This window comes from Blennius ocellaris (assembly GCF_963422515.1).
Source record: "Blennius ocellaris genome assembly, chromosome: 22".
Lineage (NCBI taxonomy): Eukaryota > Metazoa > Chordata > Actinopteri > Blenniiformes > Blenniidae > Blennius > Blennius ocellaris.
This window is the reverse complement of record NC_137671.1, coordinates 17,263,157-17,279,397: the sequence shown is the minus strand read 5'-3', so window position 1 is coordinate 17,279,397 and position 16,241 is coordinate 17,263,157. Positions and strand designations below refer to the sequence as shown.

General features: G+C 46.3%; 1 protein-coding gene across 2 annotated transcripts in view; it reads right to left on the bottom strand.

Moving 5' to 3' along the window:
• The window catches only part of mpped1 (metallophosphoesterase domain containing 1), a gene marked incomplete at both ends in the record, with an annotated part of 407,823 nt that overhangs the window by 163,550 nt on the left and 228,032 nt on the right, over positions 1 to 16,241 (bottom strand). Inside the window, 2 exons of one of the 2 annotated variants that reach the window (XM_080518493.1) lie at positions 7,150 to 7,331; positions 12,619 to 12,811. In XM_080518493.1, coding sequence (XP_080374619.1) covers positions 7,150 to 7,331; positions 12,619 to 12,809 — 373 coding nt within the window. Of the gene's footprint in view, positions 1 to 7,149; positions 7,332 to 12,618; positions 12,812 to 16,241 lie in introns of those variants that run through there. The other variant, XM_080518492.1, reaches the window with a different exon arrangement.

Below are 16,241 nucleotides of genomic sequence, written 5' to 3'. Positions count from 1 at the left end.
GTGAGCCCCCCCGATCCCGGTGGTGAAGTCCGCCGTACCCCCAGGGACCGGCCCCCCCACCACCATCCCCCCCAGAGGAGACCCCAGGACAGAGAAGGCCCCAGCTGCACACACATTTCCACGCCTCATCAATGAGATTTGCTGCTGATGTTTCTTGTTTTCTGCTATCATTCGTTCAATTATCAAAATCATGTTATGTTGTTGTTGCCTCCTTGCTAATTTATATTCCTGCTTGAAAGTCATGTTACTATCTAGATAGAGCTGCTCAGGTTGGTTTAGTCTCACATTTGGAAAATATTTGGATCACTGTGATAACTGTAAATAATATATGTAGCACTAACAAGGGTATTGTATGTTGTCCCCCACCCATTCCCCTATCACCCCACTCATTCTCTCTCTCTCTCTCTCTCTCTATCCTCTCAATCTTCTCTCTTTTCTCTCTCTTTGAGCATTCCCACGTGGTTATGTACAGCAGCCATGCCAACTTCTAATAAAGGCAGCAACATGGGGAGACTCTTAGTCTCCTCCTGTTGCACGAGCAAAAACTGTTCTGACATCAGAAGGCTCTCAATCACATATTGTCTGCCCAAGCTTACTAACTGGACAAGGGGAAAATTAGCATACGCACAGCATGAAAGTTCACATCTGATCACTGTCAAGAGACATAACCTTTGGGCATTGTGCCACCTGCTGGACACAACTGTGCATGTTACCGGACAGTCCACATCTGATTACAGCCTTACGATGGTTACAACAATCGGGCACAGCGCATTATTATACATGCTAACGAGCACAAGCATTGATATTAGCATTCGCATTAGCTTTTTCATTTGCATATGTGCTGATTAACATAGGCACAGGCATTAGCATACAAACTAATTATCATACGTGTTAGCATACACGTTCATTAGCACACAAGCTGTATAGCATATGTGCTAGCGTAAAGAATCTGAGTTAATTAGCATACATGTTAATTCTCATATGGGCTGACGTTGGCATCCCCGCTAATTAACATACAGGCTCACGTTAGCATAAGCGCTAATTAGCACATGCACAAAACCTCGATGTGTGACACATTCCAAGATGCGTGGGTGTGCGAGGACCTGTTCAATGGTGTTTGCAGCTTAAATTAGGGTCTGAGCGCTGACAGTGCATAGGACCCTATTGAAACCGTATGGATTGATATCAATATCAATATTAATATTAATAATGCTATTAATATTAATATTCAGCCCAATCTGCAATCACAGAACTGCAGGGTGCAAGATACTGGCTGGGAAAGCATACATGGAACGCCATAACCAAGTGGCTGGCATAGTGTACCGAAACATCTGTACATAGTATGGGCTGGAAACCCCAAGGTCACAGTGGGAGACCCCCCCAAAGGTGGTGGAGAATGACCGATGAAGATCCTGTGGGACTTCCAGATACAGACACAGGATGGTAATGGCGAACCAACCAGACATTGTGGTGGTTGATAAAGGGCAGAGGAAAGCCGTGGTGGTGGATGTAGCAATACCAAGTGATGGAACATCAGAAAGAAGGAACATGAGAAACTTGAGAAATACCAAGGGCTCAGAGAGGAGCTGGAGAGGCTTGGAAGGTGAAGGTGACAGTAGTGCCCTCGGGGCAGTAACCCCCAAACTGGAGGAGTGGCTACAGCAGATCCCTGGAACAACCTCGGACATCTCAGTCCAGAAAAGTGCAGTACTTGGAACAGCAAAGATACTGCGCAGGACCCTCAAGCTCCCAGGCCTCTGGTAGAGGACCCGAGCTTGGAATAGAAAAACCCCCCTCACAGGAGGCTTTAACGGTCGGCCATAACGGCTGCGTTGTCCCTCATGCGAAACCGCAGGCGAAACTCAGGACATCCATGAGGAGGAGAAAACACTGGGGGTCTTGAAGGAGGACGACCACGACGGGGAACCTGGGCCGGACACATGACCTCATCAGCCATCACAAAAGCGGGCTTCAGCCTGTCTAATGAAAGGCACTCCCTACGCCCACCCATGTGCAGCACAAAAACCTTAGGACCTCTCTCCAGGACCCTAAAGGGGCCATCATACGGGGGTTGTAAGGGTGAGCGGTGAGCGTCATGTCGCACGTAAATGAAACGGGCTGAATTAAGCTCCGCCAGAACAAATGACCATGGAAAACAGTGGTGAATGGGGCCCTGGGCCAAAAAAACCGCTGGAGGAAAATGGACCGACGTCTGACCGGGGTCGCGGCGCAGGACTCACGGGCAAAAATTCCCCAGGAACACGAAGCGGCTGGCAAAGCACGAGCTCGGCAGGCGACGCATTTAGATCCTCCTCAGCAGCCGCACGTAACCGGCGGGCCCGTGGTAGCAATGAAATGCTCGACACCGTGCTTTGTCACCGTGGTGGAAAATACAGGCTTGGTCAAAGACGGATACTCCCCCAACAAACGCTGAAACACATTCTCTGAAGCTAAAAAATTAGCACGGGTTAACGGCCCAGGTCCCCCGGTCTCACACGGAAAGGTAGCAAATGATACTGCATCAATCAACCGGCGGTTCGCGACATCAACCAGCAAATCATGAGCAAAGAGAAAATCAGCACCGATAATGGGAACAGTAGTGGAGGCGATCACAAAGTCCCACTCAAACTGGCATCCGTGGAAACATACAGTCGCTGACCTACTGCCAAAAGATGAGATGGGGGAACCATTGGCCGCGCTCAACGGAGGTCCTGTGTTCCCGGCCGACATGTCCATGCCGGCTGGAGGGAGAAGGCTCAGCTGCGAGCCGGAGTCCACCAGAAAACACTTCCCTGACACTGAGTCTTTGACAAAAAGCAGCTCACTCCGTCCACCAGCACCCACAGCCGCTACTGAGTGCTGGCCCTGGCGTTTCCCGGCGCCTCGAACATGCAAGGAGGGACGCAGCGTCGCGCCTGGGCGCCAAACCGCTGATGGTAAAAGCACAGGCTGGTCCCACGTCGTATCCGGGTGGCAACTCCAGCCACCACCACAGGGTCTGTGTCCTCCGTCACCAGCTGGGGGGTCTCCGCTTTCACACCTTGTACTGTAAATCTCCTTGCCACCAGCAGAACTCGATCTGCCTCCTCCACGGCAGTCGCCCTCGGCCAAGCAGCGGGAGTTAGCCAAAGCTGCGTGCGCTGGCGGCGGGAGCTGGCGCAGAAACAAGTGGGGGAAAAGGAATCCACCCTTGTCCAAGCCCAACAGTGATAGCATGTCGTCCATCAAGTCCACAGCCGAGCCGTCCCCAAACCCAGGCAGGGAGAGAAGTTTGTCCACCCTCTCGGTGGCAGAAAGGCAGTACCTCCGCAGCAGGAGTTGCTTGGTGCGGTGAATTTTCCAAGCCGCGGGGGAGCGCGCTGCAGCTCTATTACCCGCCTGGTGGACTGCTGGTCCAAGGTGGCGACGATCAAGTAGTACCTCTGCTCATCCTCAGTGATTCCTCGCAGTCGGAAGAACAATTCGAGATGCTCAAACCACGAGGCCGGGTCATTTTGCCAGAAGTCGGGAAGCCTCAAAGCCGCGGGGTGAAAACTGCTGGCTGCCGAGGCTGTGGAGCTGCAGACGAATAAACGTCACAGTCTTCTGCTTCCTCGAACATGTCCATAACGGGGTCACCAATGTGGCAAGACAAAGGATGAGTCAGAGCTGAAGGTAAGAACACATCTTTATTCAGCAACTGCCGAAACTCAACTAAACAGTACGACAATAACCCGGACGCGGGAGAACTCAAACCCCGCCCCTTTTCCCATAATCCTACTGGGTGAGAGGCCTGAGTCCTAATGGCCGCCAGAATATTTCATTGTATTTTGCACCAGAATTTTATTAAAATTGACTTGTTGAAATTGTAATCATTTTCAGTACTAACTGTTTGATCTTGTAAAGATATGTACTAAACATTATGTACTATCTCGCCCGCCACGCAATGTTTCAGAGACGAGCCAGCCATGACAGTCCCTCCACATCCAGAGACTTAAGGAACTCTGGGTGAATCTCATCCTTTCCCAGTGCTTTGCCACCGAGGAGCTTCACAACTACCTTGGTGACTTCAGTTTGGGTAATGGACGAGTCCACCTCTGAGAACCCAGCCTCTGCTTCCTCAATGGAAGACGTGGTGGTGGGATTGAGGAGGTCCTCAAAGTATTCCTTCCACCGCCCGGCACCCCCAGTTAAGGTCAACAGCTCCCTACCTCCATTGTAAGCAGTGTTGGTGGAGAACTGCTTCCCCCTCCTGAGGTGCCGGACGGTTTCCCAGAATTAACTCGGGGCCGAGTCCTCTTTCATGGCCTCCCCGAACTCCTCCCAGACCTGAGTTTTTGCCTCCAACATGACCCGGGCTGCAGTTTGCTTGGCCTGCCGGTACCTGTCGACTGCCTCAGGAGTCCTATGAGCTAACAGTGCCCGGTAGGACTCCTTCTTCAGCTTGACGGCATCCCTTACTTCCGGTTTCCACCACCGGGTTCGGGGATTGCCGCCATGACAGGCGCCAGAGACCCTGCGGCCACAGCTCCGAGCAGCAGCTTCGACAATGGAAGAGGAGAACATGGTCCACTCGGACTCAATGTCTCCAGCCTCCCCCTGGATCCATGAGAAGCTCTCCCGGAGGTGGGAGTTGAAAACTGCATGGACAGAGGGCTTGGCCAGGTGTTCCCAACAGACCCTTATAACACGTTTGGGCCTGCCAAGTCTGTCTGGCCTCCTCCTGGTCCAGTGCCTCAAACTTACCACCAGGTGGTGATCAGTTGAAAGCTCTGCCCCTCTCTTTACCCGAGTGTCCAAGACACGTGGCCGGAGATCAGATGACACGACCACAAATCAATGACCTCCGGCCTAGGGTGTCCTGGTGCCATGTGCACTTATAGACACACTAGTGCTCGAACATGGTGTTCGTTATGGACAAACTGTAGCTGGCACAGAAATCCAATAACAGAACACCACTCGGGTTCAGATCGGGGAGGCCGTTCCTCCTAATCACCCCCTTCCAAGTCTCGCTGTCATTGCCCACGTGGGCGTTAAAGTCCCCCAGTAGAACAATGGAGTCCCCAGTTGGAGCACAATCCAGCACCCATCCCGGGTACTCCAAGAAGGTCGGGTACTCTGAACTGCTGTTCAGTCCGTAGGCCAAGACAACAGGCCTTTCCACTACCCGAAGGCCTAGGGACGTGACCTTCTCGTTCACCGGGGTGACTCCAACACATGGCGGCTGAGCTGTGGGGCAATAAGCAAGCCGATGCCAGCCCGCCGCCTCTCACCGCAGGCAATTCCAGAGAAGTGGAGTATCCAGCCCCTGTCAAGGAGCTGGGTTCCAGAGTCCAAGCTGTGCTTGTAGGTGAGCCCGACTATATCTAGACTGTATCCCTCAACCTCAACAAGCTCAGGCCCCCCCCCCAATGAGGTCACGTTCCATGTCTCAAAAGCCTGACTCTGTGTCCGGGGATCAGTTCATTGAGGCCCCTGCCGTCTACTGCCACCCAATCCACACTGCACCCAGCCCGACACCTACGTTAGCCTCTGTGGGTGGTGGGCTCACAGGAGGAAGAGAAGGGGCCCGCGTCATCCCTTCGGGCTGGGTCTGGCCGGGTCCCACGGGCAAAGTCCCGGCCACCAGGCACTCGCAAACAAGCCCCAACCCCAGGCCTGTCTCCATGGTGGGACCTGGCTGCGCCGTACTGGACTTCTCTTTTGGTGGTTATCCATAGGGGCTTTTAAAATTATTCACTGATTAGTATTTTAAGTGATGCAGTGAAGCGCTTCCTCCACTCATGTAGAAATTAATCTTTTCTATGTTGGATGTGTTGAGCTTCTCCACTCATGTAAAAATGTATTATTTCTACGGTGGATGCGTCGTGCGAGTCCGTTGTTTGCGAAGGTGTCCAGAAACAGTGTGATGTGTAGGGTTCTCTGTTGAGAGAACATAATATTTGTGAGTGAACAGTACAACATGGAAAAAGCTCTACGTAAAGTTGGTCCATTGAAAGAGATGAGTGTGTGCGAGAGAACATGAGAGGAAATACTTCATACTCTTAATCACTGAACCATATGGTTCTTGACTGTTTGCTTTTGATTTCTTTGAAAAGCAAAGTGAATCGTGTTGTGTCTGAATAGTGCTCTATAAATAAGTGTGGCCTCGCACGACAATCTCTGCACTGCAGCTTTAGTATGTTTAGCACAAATCACATTTAGGTCTTGCAGATCTCCAAGTGCAGCACAGGTTTTCGGCTGGTGCTTTTGCTCTAATCCCAAAACCAACTTGCACGTTCATCACCGCAAACATTCACTCCACTTTCTATTGTCCAACTCTCGTCATTGTTTGATAGCATGACTTCGAACACAAACCTTTTGAAAATCTCCCCTTTGTGATGTGTTGAAGGAACTCCTTAAAGATTTGAGATTCAGAGCATGCAAAGCTGCCACATTTATGAGCTCTGTTGTAAAAAAAAAAAAATAAATGAACACAGACGACAAACAATGAGCAGACTCTGAAATCGTGTTATTCCTTATATACTTTTTTAAGTCCTGCAACTCAGAAGTTCACCCAAACCACTGACAATCTTGAAGTGTCCTTGAGCTAGCCAACATGGAAGGGAGAATCAAATCTATTCATGAGGATGAATTGATTTTTAAATATATGGCAGGAAATTGGTCTTAATTTGGTTTCTTTAATGTGAAGTCATTCTTCAAAAATGTAGACAAAATAGAGTAAGCCTAATGTAATCCTGAGATTGACCAAAATGTTCAAAGTTTTCACCAGAAACTCTCACCTGCCACTGACTTGATCAGATAGAAACCAATTTCTAAAAACTGACTCACCTAATCAGCTCCAGCTGCAAAACTGGTCAGATATGAACTACGATTGGGAAGAAATGGTCTGTTTCCAACCCACTCTAAATAGAAGCAGAATTTGAGATGTATGTGTGACAAACTCTGGATTCTTACTCAGTTAAACAACGTTTCATCTTTTAAGGGCCTACTCTGGAAACAAAAGATTAGTAAACAGTTCCAGAAAACACATTCCATATCTGACATTTTCCCAGAAACAAAACTGATTAGATACAAACCAGTTCTATAAAATAGTCTGTAACACCAGATCAGATTATAGAAGTAGTTACACATCACATAAGGAGCCAAGAACATCTCAGAGGTGCTGACCTAACCAGTCGTTGAACTTTTTGACCTCGGAGGGTAGTCCCAGCTCAGTGAAGTCACCAGCATGGATGAACACGTCTCCGTATGGCATCTGGATAGCATCAGTGCGGGAGTGGGTGTCAGAGATGCACACAAAGCGTGTGTAGCCTGGCGGTTTGGGAGTGTCATGGGGCATCGGGTCCACCCTGAAGAAAGACACAGTGTGGTGAGGGAGGGGAAAAAAAGATGTCATTGCAGGATGTTGGTTAGAAACACTGGATGAGGAGAAGATGCAGCTCTGGTATGTGAAGTCTCTGTGGTGAGAGACTGACACTGAAAGAAGTTTTGAATTAGTGTGGAACAGAAAAATCCTCCCCACAGGCAGGGGCAGGAAAAGAAAGACGAAACGTGGATAGGAACGGCAGCAAGAGGCCACAATAAAAACTGAGCGTACAGAGAGACAGAAAGAGAAATGTTCCAAGCGAGAAGAAGAATAAAGCAGAGATCTGGAAAAGGAGCGTTGTCCTATGGGATTTCCAGCTTGCGTGCGGATCTGTGGATCCTTCAGGGGGAAGGAGGGGAGCTGGTGAACAACCATGGCCCATTTTAAGTGAGCTTTCCTCCAGGTACCATAACACCCAGTCCTGCCTCCTCCTCCTCCTCCTCCTCCTCCTCCTCCACACCACCACAACACACGAGGGGAAGTGAGAAGGCTGATCTACATGCATATAATACAGTCGGCAAGAAATGAGTTACAAAGTAATAAAACACAAGGGGGTTCATAAAAAAAGGAGGCTTCACTTCCACAAGTGAGCATACACAAGTAGAAGACAATGTAAAGTGGAGTTTTATGGAGCCCCGCAGAGAAACACTGTCTTACCATCAGTGTAGCTGTGTTTTAAAAGGCAATTTCTTTATATGAGCTGCAGTTTGATGAAGGTCTGAATTTGGAAATTAAATAGGAAAAGTCAGATAACAGCCAGCAAACTGCCAGTTACTGTAAACCAGCAGTCCCCAACCTTTTTTGTGCCACGCACTGGTTTAATGTCAGACAATATTTTCACGGACCGGCCTTAAGGTGTGGCGGATAAATACAATAAAATAAAATGATACGACCAACAAAAAAACGGTTTTACTTTGTAAATATAATAATAAACATGAATCCACTGTGGACTTATATGTCTTTCTACTTACATTTATGTTATTCTTCTGTCTCCTCACTGGGCCTTTTCCCCTTTGCAAAGAAACTTTCCAAAGATTACTGTTTTTTCACAAATTTTGCTGCTGGTGGGTTTAATATCAGTGCTAATGTATCATGTGTCCGACATAAGCGTGAGTCATCGACAGATGTAACAAAGAGTAATGAGTGAATGAAGATTCAGTCAATTTTCAAAATAAAAGATTGACCAGACTAAGATTTTCTGGGGACGCCACTCAGAACTCCAGGACCCCAAGAGATTTTAGCAATAGAAACGCACAATACAGATCATGTGAACACCTAGTGACACAGAGGAAGCGGTCATACAAAGTCCTTTTTGCTGGATCGGAATACTGCAGGAATGACTCCTGCGCTGCTCCAGCCTGCACTAACCTATTTATCCGATTCAGTTCTGGACCAATCCCGCTGAACCAAACTCCTGCTATGTGACTCATTTCCCCCTAATGCTCCACTGACTCTGTTCTGAGGAAGGCTATCGGATGTTTCTCCACCTGACTGCTGCACCTGCCCACCACCCATCTTCCTCACCACTGGCTACTCTGCTCACTTTCCCTACTTTCAGGTTAATCAGCAGTCAGTATGCTCTGGTCTTTTGCTGAGTCATGGTTGGTTCTGTAGAGTTGTCTTGCAGTTGTTTTTCTGTGCGGTTTCTGTGTAGTGTTCATAGCGTTTCAGTTTTTAGTGGGTTCTGTTTTAGTTACGCATCGAGTGTTTAACCTGTCTCCCCCTGTCAGAATCCTTGATTAGTCATGTTCCCCTCCTTCCCGCTCCTGACTACTATACTTTATATTCACATTGTAAATAGTTCAGTTATATCTGGCTCTTTGGATTTTGTGTATGTAATCACTTCCTTTTGTAAATAAAAGTACACTCATTGAACTCCTGATCTGCTGTCTTTGTCTAAATCGTGACACAAGCTGCTCCTCTTTCATAGACTTGTTTCTGTTGCTAAAGCGATGGTCCCAACCCACCCTGCGTGTTTTTAGTCCATATTTTTTGGGGGGAGGCCACTGCTGCCATGTTTTTCTAAAAATGTGGGAAGGGAATGGCAAGAGCAGGGAAGGAGTACGTCAACGCAAGGTGTAAATACGTGGCTCGCATGCCATGCCTGGCCGTGACCAGTTCATACGTTGCACAAGCGGCAAGTGAGTTGGAGGTGCTTACAACATAAGATTTGCGTGCGATTGCCACGTTATCCTATGGAGGCCGTACTTATACGTACTGTCTATGTACGGTGTCCTTACTCACTCGCATGTTGTAAGTGTGTGCAAGTGCGATGCGTGTGCCAGATAGAAGACAGAATATAATCAACAAATTATTTCAGTGACCTCGTGATGTATTTATTACACACACAGACGCAGAGTTTAAAATCATGGAGGGGTAAGTAAAAAAAAAAAATGCAGTCATTACATTCCCAAATAAATCCGAGCAATTTAGAGCAAATTGTGTTGTTTTCATCTTCGTAATGCATTTTTGATGCATGTTTTGACCGATGCAATAAATAAATTTATAGGAATGACTTTTGATGAAGACGCATATAACAGCATATTAAATATTGGTATAATGTGTAATATCCGCTTCGAGAATTAGATAAAAATAAACTCAACTTATTAAATAACTCCCTCATTCGTCCATATCTGTGTTATGGTGTGGAAATATGGGGAAATAATACATTGATAATGATTCTAAAAGTGACCTAACGAAGGGTGAATGGACAACTCATCCTCAGATGAGATTTCAGATTTTTGGTGGGAGAAAATTAATCATGTAAAATGCAGTTTGGGATATTATTTGTAATATATATATATATATATATATATATATATATATATATATAATATCTAGTATATGCCCATATATATCTAGTATAGTATCTTATGGCTTTGTTTCTCATGAAGAATGGTCTTCTTTGCGCACAGGATGTTCACCCCACCCCAAAACTGGGCATACACGTTCCACCTCACTAATGACTGTATCGGCCATATTTAAATCATGTCTTTACACCTTTACCGAGAAACTTTGAAATCCAATCCTTCGAATCAATTCTGAAAAAGCATGCAACGTCGCTCTGATCCCTGCAAACCCAGGATGTCGCATGTCCGACAGTTCAACGAGCACCTGAACGCATCACTCCAAGCTGTCATTTTTGAAGCTGCATTTATACTTTACAGCTTATTTGCTTTCAGAAAAATAGCTGTTAATGTTTACCATTCATCCTAGGCCATTGAAATGTTACAAATAATTCACTGAACAACATGCTTTTTTTTTTTTTTTACTTCGCTGCTGGGATTTTAAACTAAGTTTTAAATTTTTAAAACTAACTGAAGTATGCTGCTGAATAAAATGACATCGCTTCAGCCGGCGGGCTCCTTCTGGCTGAACAAATTTGTGTCGGCAGTGCCAGCCTTCCTGGCCGAAGTCTGTAGGAGCCATACTGCCGAAACTTCGGCAGTGACGTGTGCTTCGCATGTGCATTTCATCTCGCTAATCAGTCATATTTCAATCATATTTAGCTTCTTACATCGCTTCTGTCTGAGCGGATCAGCTCGTTAAAATGCCATGATGCACCTGAACGCATCGCTCAAAGCGGTCAGCTCCTGCAGTGAAAACCAGACAAACATCACGCTCGTTTAAAAAATCTTCTTCCTCCTCAGCTTCAAACGTCTGTCTTTCTTCATCCTCTTCGTCTCTCATCAACTCAAAAACTACTCTTTCCGCCATTGTCGCACCCTATCGCGGCAAGGGGCGTGGCCTGAGAGTTCGTCAGCGTCTTGTGAAGTATGAACAGTCCTGCCGAATAGACTTTTTTTTCGGGGCAGTTTGCTGACGTCACCGCCGAACCTTCGTCTTGTTCTTATGCCTTCAAAAAGAGAGCATGCAGGGGCCTTTAATGCGTTGTGTGCACATTGGCTGCAGAAGGCACGCGCGTCACCCGTACGTGGGTAAATCCGTAGCCTGAGTGCAGTGAAAGTTTCTCATGCACAAACATTGCTACAGCGTGTCTGCGTGCTCCAAATCCGTAGGGAGATGGTACTCACCTTGTACGGATCCCCCAATTTTGGCCACGCTTTTGTAAGTAGACAACACGCACTTGCAAGTACAGCCGGTTGTGACCATCGCTTAAGTGGCGGAAGCAGCAGTCAGTGTACAGAAGTGTCTCACTGACTGACATTTCTACTCACTATTTAATGTAATTTAACAATTTTTTTAATCACTTTGGATTTATTCTTGCAGGTGTACTGTACTGAGCTTTTCTCCACTCTAACCTGCCTATTGTGTCAGACTTGGTAGTGACTGGATTTGACTTTTCTTTACTTTCCAACAACTTGTGTACACGAAGGAACAGCTGATCGCGCTCAACGAAGAGGGGGAACGAAGCATTGGAAAAAAGATGGATTGAAACATCAGAGACAATGGCGACTTGAGGGGAAGAGGAGTTTCATGCTGCGACTCCAGTCGCTCGTCATGAGGAATACCAGATCTTTTTCAAGGATTTCCATCTGGGGTTAATTAAGTATTTCTGTTAAACACTACCCTTTTCTATTCTATAACTTAATCTCATCCATCATTGTCATCTGAGAGTAGAGGTATCAAAATAAAACTATTTTCAGTGGTTTTCATGTTATCAAATATCCCCAATACTAATCAGGCTGATCCATAACATGTGCTTTCGTATGAGGTTCGACAGTCTACATTATATCGAAGTAATGATTAGATGGTAAATATATGGTATATGGTAATTTTGGTACATTTTGACATCCCACCTTTCGTGTCCCATGGTTTAAGTCTGTGCATCTTCTTTAGTGCAAATGAACAAGCGTTTCAAAAAGAAATGGTTTCCAATCAGTTGATGAGTTAACATGATAACATGTGATTAAATAACAATAGCATTGCTTTTCACTTCGCAAATTATTTGGCACTTGCTGAGATTTAAAATCTTATCTTTAGACATAGATCATTTGTCTTTAGTTATTAGTTAGTTATTTAATTATTTTACTGCTTGATTTTACAGTATAATCTTAAATTTAGATTTAAAGTAATTCACTTCTCATATTTAGTGTTTATATCTTACATTTGGGCGACCTTTTTTCTGTAGTACCTATTTCTTTACATCAGGATTATTTCTCAAAAATATGTTGGACAAGCCATGCCTTTTCCTAAAAAGAGATCTCCCTGAAACCAGGTAGATCTCTTTATGTCTCGCTCTCTCTGAAGGTGTCCCAAGGAGGTGAACCCCTACACCATGAGGAGACCAGAAGCCGAAGAGCACTCACATGTGGACGTGTGGTGGCTGGAAGCGCCCTTGGTTGATGTTGTAGAAGGTGAAGGCCTGGGTGGGGTTGGTGCTGTACTCGTCTACCTCCACCGTCGTCCGGCCGCCTCTCGTAGCATGTGTGGACTGAGCCTGCGTCTGTGACTGCTGCTGCCGCCTCGCTGCCATGATCTCTGACAGTGTGAAGGCCATGGCCCAGGGGAGAAGAGCAGGAGGGCAATGGGGGGGGGGGGGGGGGTGGAAGGGGTGGGGGGGTAGTCTGATGCTTTTCTGCTGTTCTTTAAGACAGCGAGGGGATGGTCCTGTGGAGGGAGCTCCTTGGGGGGGGGGGGTGGCGTCCAAAGGCTCAAACAGGTGCTGAGCTCAAGGACCAGGTGACCTGAGGAGACAACATTACCTCCCTCTTCTTCTTTACCTGAAAGCAGAACACAGAAGAAACATAAATGACATGTCTGTGGAGTTATTTCAACATCAACCCTGGTGAAAGCCATTTAACCATCATTTTAACCCAGACACTTTTGTAACACCTTTGTAATAATCTTATTGGCTGATTTAAAAAATGTTAACAAACAGACACAGAGGGTTCAATTCAATGGGTGGGTATCGGATAAACTGTGCTCCTCCACGGGTTTACCACAAGGGTGCATGCTTTGTTATTTATTCTTTATACTAATATGTGTCAGAGTACTTTTAAAGACCGATTTACTTCAAAATATGCTGATGACTCTGCAATTGTGAGCCATTGTGAGTCATGGCCTGGTCCGAGACAACTTTGTGAGGTGGTGCAAAGACACACACCTCCAGCTCACTATATCCAAGACCAACATGGCCATTGACTTCAGGAAAAACACAAATACACCTGAGACTGCCATCATCAAGGGACAAACGATCAAGAAAGTGCAATTGTATGACTATCTGGAGAGCATCATTGACTTGAAGTTAAACTTTAAAGAAAACTGAGGCAGTGAACCAGAAGGGACTCCAGCGTACGTTTTATCTGCGAAACGTGTTCCGTTTCAATGAAGACAAAACCTTGATGACACGTTTTTATCATGCTTTTATTGAATCTGTTTGATCTTTTTCACTGGGGGTTTGGTTTGGAAGCGTGAATTTAAAAGAGAGGAACGGAACTCACTCAGTCAATTGATAAAATGGGCTCGTCGGCTGATTGGAGAGTCACAGCTGAGCTTACAGTCGCTGTACAACAAGCAGCTACAGCGACTGTAAGCTCCATCTCCTTGTTCTTGCTCTTGGGTGTTGTTTAGTAATGAATTTTGACCTGATTTAGATTATATATATATATATATATATATATATATATGCAAGATGCTGGCTGGGAAAGCATACATGGAACGCCATAACCAAGTGGCTGGCATAGTGTACCCAAACATCTGTACATAGTATGGGCTGGAAACCCCAAGGTCACAGTGGGAGACCCCCCAAAGGTGGTGGAGAATGACCGATGAAGATCCTGTGGGACTTCCAGATACAGACAGACAGGATGGTAATGGAGAACCAACCAGACATTGTGGTGGTTGATAAAGGGCAGAGGAACGCCGTGGTGGTGGATGTAGCAATACCAAGTGATGGTAACATCAGAAAGAAGGAACATGAGAAACTTGAGAAATACCAAGGGCTCAGAGAGGAGCTGGAGAGGGTTGGAAGGTGAAGGTGACGGTAGTGCCCTCGGGGCAGTAACCCCCAAACTGGAGGAGTGGCTCCAGCAGATCCCTGGAACAACCTCGGACATCTCAGTCCAGAAAAGTGCAGTACTTGGAACAGCAAAGATACTGCGCAGGACCCTCAAGCTCCCAGGCCTCTGGTAGAGGACCAGGACCCTCAAGCTCCCAGGCCTCTGGTAGAGGACCAGGACCCTCAAGCTCCCAGGCCTCTGGTAGAGGACCAGGACCCTCAAGCTCCCAGGTCTCTGGTAGAGGACCAGGACCCTCAAGCTCCCAGGCCTCTGGTAAAGGACCAGGACCCTCAAGCTCCCAGGCCTCTGGTAGAGGACCAGGACCCTCAAGCTCCCAGGCCTCTGGTAAAGGACCAGGACCCTCAAGCTCCCAGGCCTCTGGTAGAGGACCAGGACCCTCAAGCTCCCAGGCCTCTGGTAGAGGACCAGGACCCTCAAGCTCCCAGGCCTCTGGTAGAGGACCAGGACCCTCAAGCTCCCAGGCCTCTGGTAGAGGAGCCGAGCTTGGAATAGAAAAACAGGTGACCGCCCGCGGAGGGTGAGAGGGGAATTTTTATTTGTATTTATTTATATATATATATATATATATATACATACACACACATATATATAAATAATAAATAAATAGGGAACAGTGTGAGGTTGCTATTATTAGAATTTACATTAATTACATTATATTACATTTAGTGAACTAAGGATATTATTAAAATTTACTCCAGGCCAAAACAAACTGACAATTTAGACTTATAGTGACTTGGCTGTTCAACCTCTTGTTTCACACAATAGCTGATTTTATAAAATTATTGCTATTTGGCGTTTTTAAAAAATGCCTTCATTTCCAAATAAACAGTTTATTTGTACCTTTAATCCATTTTTATACAGTTTATCCAATATAGGGATTTGAATTGATGAAATGATAGTCAGCAACACTGATGGGCAGTAACGTGTTAGATGTAACACATTACTCATTACACGTACTTTTTCCAAGTAAAAAGTGAAGTAAGAGATCGTATACATTTGCAAAAACAGTACTTAATTACTGTTAGTTTCCTGTAAGCAGGACAAGTTATTGTGTTATGAAACCATGATTTTGTTATTTTGTTTTGAAACAACCAGGTATGAGTGGCACAACCTCAGTGGTAAACAACACTCATGTAGTGACACCGACATGGAGTGCAGGGGAGAGCAAGACCTTGCATCGTTGAATGCTTGGAAATACCAACGTTACTTTAAGTTCGACTCAGTATAAGGTGACAAAAACCTTCACGTCCGCTGTGCACTCTGTGCGGAAAGAAAACCACAGCAAAAAAAATTGCACTTCAATTCTGAGCGAGCAGCTCGCAAGCCGGCGCAGGCAGTGTACAACTCCAGCGACAGAAAAGTAATCTGAATACACATGGCAGGACTTTGCATCCCCTCCAGCTCCATGAGCTCCAGATAGAGCGCCGCACATTTGCCTGTAATAAGAAGCCAGATCAGAAATGGCTGCACGCTTTGAACAAACCTTCATTTCGACGTTGTTTGGTTTCCCATGTGAGTCCAGATGTACGCTGTGTTCTTTTCATTGCTCTGAAGATATAATAAAGTGAAATGATGAAAATTGCTTCATCGACTGTCCCCTCTGTGTGTGTGTGTGTGTGTGTGTGTGTGTGTGCACGTGCGTGTGACACAGAAATTCGCAGTAAAGCTTGGATTCAGCTCCACAATTAATTATTTTTTAGGCTCTGGCAACTTTTTAGGAGAGAGGTGCTGAGATGATGGGAGGCTGGGAGACGGAGATGATTATTTAGGGGGATTCATATGTGTGTGTGTGTGTGTGTGTGTGTGTGCGTGCATGTGTGTACATGTGTGGGGCGATGTCACTGTGTCATTTCCCCATTCTTCATCTCATTCACTGCAACCTCACACGTCGACATCACGCTGGCGCTTCA